This window comes from Fukomys damarensis, unplaced genomic scaffold (genome assembly GCF_012274545.1).
Source record: "Fukomys damarensis isolate Sample0158 unplaced genomic scaffold, DMR_v1.0_HiC HiC_scaffold_31, whole genome shotgun sequence".
Lineage (NCBI taxonomy): Eukaryota > Metazoa > Chordata > Mammalia > Rodentia > Bathyergidae > Fukomys > Fukomys damarensis.
Window position 1 is genome coordinate 23,669,642 of NW_022900943.1, and position 6,703 is coordinate 23,676,344.

The window sequence follows — 6,703 nt, forward strand, 5'->3', positions numbered from 1 at the left end:
CAAAAAAAAAAAAAAAAAAAAAAAAAAAAAAAAGAAGTTTCCTGCTGCTAAAAGTATTCAAATAGAAACTTGGTGTTTCTTAAAAGATGTGTTGCAATAAATGGAAAAAACAAAAAGATTTTTATGGTCTTATCTAACAATATTCTGCTTTATCACTTGACCTCCCTGAATCTAGAGCTAAGGCCAGTGTGATTCCTACTATTTGATTACTAGAGCTATTTTCTCCAACAACCACTCTTTACCTCTTTATCTCATCATTTGTTTCTGTTTGACCCTGCCTTAAGCTTTTTCTGTTTCAGTTTTTAACGAAAGAGTTCGATACTCTTATGCTGTGATGTCAGACTGCTTGGGTTGATTCGTAATTCCACTATTGACCAGCTGCTTAAACTGGACGATTAACCAGGCTAAGTCTCATTTTCTTTACATATTAAAAGCATATGATCTGGCCAGGGATTTAGCTCAGTGGCGCCGCTGCCTGTTTCACAAGTGCAAGAATACCTCTTTCAAACTGTGTTCTAAGTCTTAAATGATGCCATGCACATACAGTGATTAGTATAATGTTTGGCCATGGTTAAGAGCCTAGTAGATGTTCGTTGTATTTCTACCTAAGGGAATATAATGTCATTTTTTTTTTTATTTATCTCAACTCTCGGCCTACACATTTTAAGAATTTCAAATACATACAAAGACTTTATTAGATTGACTAGATGTATTTCTTAATTTGTCTCTAGAACAGATTTTTGTGCATTAAATTCTATTTTTTTACTTATACATGGTAAAAGATGCAGTCTTTCAATCCATTACATGAATGATCGTAACAGATGTTTTCAATGTTAGCAGATTATTGATAGCACATATGTGGCAGTCTAAAAGCTGAGGATGTAGTGTAATGGTGAACCAGTTGCCTAGTGTGTTGTCTAGTGTGTGCAAGGCCCTGGGTTCCATTCCTAGAACCACAAAAAAGGGTGGGGTTGGGGGTTTGGAGGCATTTCATGGGGCTCTCAGAACTTAGAGAAGCTTAAAAAGAATGATGTTACACTTGCTGCTGCCCTTAGACCAAAGAAAATGCCAGTGAAAACATACCTAAAGTGGGTTTTTTGGATATAAACCACCATTTCACTCATCAAACACTGTGATGTGTCATAAAAACACAAGAGCTGTGGACATACCCACAGTGTTATATAAGCAGACATACTCACCCTTGAGTGGAAAAGGCCATTTCTTGAATTCACACAACAATCTCTTTAAAATTGCATTTGTAAAAGGGATCAAACCTTTATGGATAAGAAAGTGGGAGACCTGGGTGGTAACCATTGCTCTTGCAAGATATTTTTGGCTTTTTGTGTACAGTGTTCTTTCTAAATAGCCATCTTATCATATGCCATCGGGAGACTAAAGGTGCATTTGCTATATATGTTTGCTGTAAGCACTTACCTTGCATGTATTGTGCACATACATAGTCTTCTTCATTTTCAATACATTAGAGGTTTCTAACTAGCCCTTGTGGCAGGCCACGGGCTGCATGTGCAGTACAAATGCAGATACTTATCTCTAGTTGGAGGTCCAGCAGAGATCTCCTCCATGAGGTTGACTATAACTGTGAGGGAATCATAGTTGATAAATGTTTCTTTTGCCCTTGGTTGCTGCTATGCTATGGGTTCCTGGCAAATAAATAGGGCCTCATTTAAAGTCACTTATAATCAGGCAGTTAAATACATAATGAACTAATTCTCATCTTCGGTCGGTATTGAGTGACATCGGCCTTTGTCCATTCTTTGCTTCTGAATGTCTTAGGTATATGAAGCAACTCTCTCAGAAACACAGTTGGAAGTCTAGACCACATAAAATTCTTACTCATTTGCAAGAAATACTGTAGGCTTTGATTAATTTTTTTTCCCTTTGATGTTGTGGCCACCTGCTATATTAGATTATCTAAATGAATGCATCATTTTCTATCTCCCTTTCCTTCCACTAATGCCCATGATCATGGATATAAAAATGAAGTAAAGAAAGCAAGCAAACAAAAGAAAAAAAAAGCAGACTATTTAATGATAAAATCAGATTCAACAAAAGTAGAGGTGGGAAAAAGAAAACTAGTTGCTCCACTGTTAACACACATGTTCTCCATAGACAACAGGTTTTCAATTTCCATGAGTAGTTTCAGGCAGCACCCTCCATTCCAGGACAGTTATCTCATCTGTGGGTTACCCATTTCCTGTGCATTTCCTCCGCCTGCGCACCTCTTGGCCATTCTGACATTACACCCTGTCACAATCGATACTGCAGGTGGTTGGAGCAGGTTTTCAAAAGAAAATGAAATGGAAACCTGTCAAAGCTACTTTGTGTTAAATTAAAATATTTGGTGAGGAGAAGCCAACACTCTGACCAGAAGGAGACTCTTTAAAAAAAAAAAAAGGTATTTCGGAAATCTGCAGTACTTTTTTTTATTATTATTTCCATTAACCAAGCATTAGCTGGCTGGTATTTCTGAAGAGGTCAGAGCAGAAAGCATATTAGCAGTTTTGAACCTGGAAATGAAGTTGAAAGTATGCTTTCATTTCTGGTGTGTGGTCAACCTAATGCTTCTAATCCTAGGTGAGACTTAAATTTAAGTCAGTCAAGGAGACAGAACTCATAGCTGAGATTCACCAACAGACAGGAGTCAGTAGCAGGTAAGCAGAATTCAGTGAGTAGGAGTTAGATTGTGTAGAACACATTGTGGTGTGTGTGTGTGTGTGTGTGTGTGTGTGTGTGTTTCCTAAGTTGAGGGAGGAGGAAAAGACAAGTCAGATGAAGAAGGCTTTTGGGGAGGATCTAAGTCCAGAGCTGAGCCTAGAAAACTGAAGGATTGGAGGGAAGATCGGATTAGCACAGAAGAGTAGGACAATGCATGTGTGATATCGGGCACTAAGTAATCCAAATAAGCAAAATAATTTAAACAAGGAAAATATTACACTCCGAATCTGCTAGATACCTAAAACACAAATTCACGTTCTGTAAAATCAGAGAATAAATTCTAGGAACAGTGGCGGTTAAGAGTAGGAAGCATTTATTGAGAGAAAGATAGCTTCATTCAGAGACAGAATCCCCTACGTATCACACTGGAAGCATTTATTGAGAGAAAGATAGCTTCATTCTAAGAGACAGAAGGGGGACCAAAAAATGTTTTATGAGTACAAAGTGGAACAAAATTATAAGATCCAGTGAAAAATCACACGGTGGGGCAAAACCACAATCAACCAATAATATTACAATTTTAATTTCCCAGGTCATACTGATTAAATGGAGATCAAATGGGGGAGCAAGTCACAGAGCAAGCATACATGAATTTTCTGAAGGAATGGGCTAGCTAGAGATGTTTTGATCCCAAATTAAGGTGATGCATGTCCATTTAGAATATCAGTCATTGCTATTCATTCTCAGGGGAAGTGGATGGGTGCAGTAGTTCTCTCTTTTTATAATGGTAACCAGTGAATGTGCCTCATTTGTTTTCTATGCTGAAGGCCCAGCCTTGTCCCAACTGCCTTATAATAAATTCTAACTAAGCTATTTGCAAAATATGGGCAGAACCTCAAGGGTCAGGAAGAAGTTAGGAAGCAGGAGTGGGGGTTGCAGACATTTCATAAAATATATGTAGTAAGCCCTTATCTTCTATGAAAATTACATCTCTCCCAAATGAGTTTTTTACTCATAGAAGGCATTCTTGAAACTATTCAGATATATTTATAACATTAAACTAAAAGCACTCTCGGGGAATTAATTCATGAACAAATGCATGTCAAGAAGCACTGGAGGGCTCCGTTATTGGTTAGCATTTGATTTCAAGAGATGGGGTTTGGAACAAAAGGAGCTTCCTCTGAGGGTCTATTTGGAATCCAAGAGGAATCATGGCTTCTCTTTCTAGTTTGCTGCCTTCTGCACCATTCTTTCAGCAGTGCCCATCTTTCTAGCATGCTCTTACCCACGTGACAGCCTTCACATTTGCTGGATCTCCTGCATAACATTTGTCCCCAGCTCTTGGTATGCCTGCTCCTTTGCATTGGTCATGTCCCATTTCATGTTTCCGAGATGTTTTAGAGATTGGGTTCTTTTTCCGACTATACCACCTAACCCAGTGTACTCAGACCCCTCACCGCTCACTATTATACCACCACTTTGAGGCTTTTAAAACCCAGTGAGCACTCTGAATGGATTTATCTGCTTCTTTATTTTCTGTGCCTCTCCTTTAGGACCAGAACCTCGGTGTCTTGTTCGTAGCCATACCCATCTTGCAGTAGGTGATCCATAAAGTGTGTGTTAAAGGAATCAATGACAGCGGGGTCTCCATTATGCTTAGAGGAGAGAAAGCTTGGCCTTCATTCCATTTCTAAATGCTGAACTTTGTTGCAGAGCTGGAGGGAAGGAGTGAATGGTGAGAGGCCCGAGGCGGGTGGTGTTGCTATGGCATTGGGGAGCGGTACTTCTCTCCTCAAGTCTAAGAACCTGGAAAACATCACCCGACTCAGAGGGACATTTCTAAGAGATGGGCTTTAAAGAACCAATTGTGTGGGTTGGACAAATAAAAGTAAATTACATCAGGAAAAGCTGCTGGTTTAATTGCTTCTTCAGTGGTGTTTGTATGTTGTAGCCGTGGCAGAGTGAGATTTCTAAACACAATGAGCCAAGGGTCCATGTTTTACAGCCGCACCTTGAAGCCCTCACCCACCTTTTCAGTGCTTCTCAAAGCAGCACTGAATGAGTCTGCCTACCCTATAAATGATGGTACGGTAAACATTAACTTAGTGAAGAAGTCCTGAGACCCTGTTGTTTTTTCTCATTCTGGGCTTTTCCACAAAAGCACATCTTTAGCGAACTGTACCAAAGTTACCCAAGTTATTTCTAGTGGTGACTCCAGGGTGCCTGGTAAGATGTTACAAAATGCCTGCTCTTCAGTTACCTGGTTTGGATTTATAAATGAAGTTGTACAATTGACGTAGGGCTTATATATGGATCTCTAAATAAAATAAGGGAAATATAATTCCCAGCCTGCTAGATGTCCAAAACGCTGAGTTTGTGTTCTCTAAAATCGAAGAAAGAATTCTAGGAATAACAGAGCTAAAGAATAGGAAGAGTTTAGTGAGACAAAGATAGCTTCTGTCTGAGACAGAAGGGGGTCTGGAAGGTGGGTAGCCCGCCTACCCCATTTCTCAAGGGGCTCAAAGAGGGATGAAACTGTAGTTAGCTAATAAGATTAAAAGTGTAGTCTCTTAGGGCCAGGGATTTAGCACAGTGCTCACAAGCACAGGGTCCTGAGTTTCCATCCCTGGTGTCTGGGGGGAGGGGGACTATAGTCACCTAGTTAACATTGATCCCATGGGAAATTACTAGGTGTGCATGAGGTGGGACAAAAGTAGGGTCAGCCAATAAGATTGCAACAAGCATATTTCCTTAGATAATACTGATCAAATGAGGATCAAATGGGGAAACAGGTCAGGTAACAAGCATACAGGGAAGGGATGGGTCAGAAACCTTTCCTGGAAGGGATGGGATAAGAACTTGATCCCCCATCCACGTGATTGCTCTCTATTTAGAATGTCAGTCACTGCTGATCCTCCCGAAGGAAAGTACATGGGCTTCATTTTCTTGAAGCCCAGACCTCAGTGAATGAACCTCTGGCCACAACTGCCTTCCATGCTGATTCCCTGGAGGGCTCAGCCCTGCCTAAATGCCTGTAATATTTCTAATTAATTTGGGTGTCTACAATACGAGTATTTTAGTCTTATTAATACATGCTAACAATAAAATGTGTATCATTAGTCTGCTGCTGAGATATCATTTATTTTCATGCTTTTTCCAAAGGAGTTATATTATCAGAGCAAGTCACAACTGGCTGTAGATTTCTGTGGACTATCCTTCCCCCATCTCCTCCTATCTTCCCTGGGTGCCATACTGGAGATTCAGGCTGCTCCTCTAGCAACATCCTGTGGAGCTGCTGTTAAGGCATTACCTCTCCTCCTATTCCTTATCTGCAATGTCCCTTTCCTTTTTTAGCACTGCAGTGACAACACCCATCCATGCCAATCTGACATGAATATTGAAGGAGCCTGGAAGAGAGGTTACACAGGAAAGAACATCGTGGTGACCATCCTGGACGACGGCATTGAGAGAACCCACCCTGATCTGATGCAAAACTATGTGAGTTCTTGCTGTGCTCAGAAACCTTCCTCATGTCTCCGGGGACTCATGTTAGGGTTATCACAACAGGAGCAAGCTACTGAAAAATGCAAAACAGACACAATACACTAGGTTTTGCTTCTTCCTTGTAAAAGATGAGCTCTTTGAGTACCAGAAGCGTGAGATAACATTTTTTTAACTCTTGATATTCGTTTTTCTTTTTCCTTTTTTTGGTTTTTTTGAGACAGGGTCTCACTATGTGGTTGAGACTGATGTGGAACTCTGTGTAGCCCAGGCTGGTCTCGAACTCACAGCGATCCTCCTGCCTCAGACACCCGAGTGCTGGGATTACAGGCGTGTGCCACCATGCCCGGCTACTTTTGATATGCTGATTTACAAAAATACTTCAATAAGGTAGCAGTAGAAATTCCACCAAAAACACCATTTGCTAAGCTGAAGAGCCAGGCAACACTTTATAGTTTCTTTCTTGAAAAGAGTAAACTTAGAGCTGAGCTCAAGTTTCTCTCACTCCCCCTCTCCCTCCCCTCCC

At 40.5% G+C, this 6,703-nt stretch overlaps 1 protein-coding gene across 2 annotated transcripts in view; it reads left to right on the forward strand.

Annotated features, from left to right (window-relative positions):
• Positions 1 to 6,703, forward strand: part of Pcsk5 (proprotein convertase subtilisin/kexin type 5) — a 410,777-nt gene that overhangs the window by 122,236 nt on the left and 281,838 nt on the right. For both annotated transcript variants that reach the window (XM_033757658.1, XM_019207714.1), the window contains exon 4: positions 6,031 to 6,174. In XM_033757658.1, the coding sequence (XP_033613549.1) occupies positions 6,031 to 6,174 (144 nt within the window). The remainder of the gene's footprint in view (positions 1 to 6,030; positions 6,175 to 6,703) is intronic.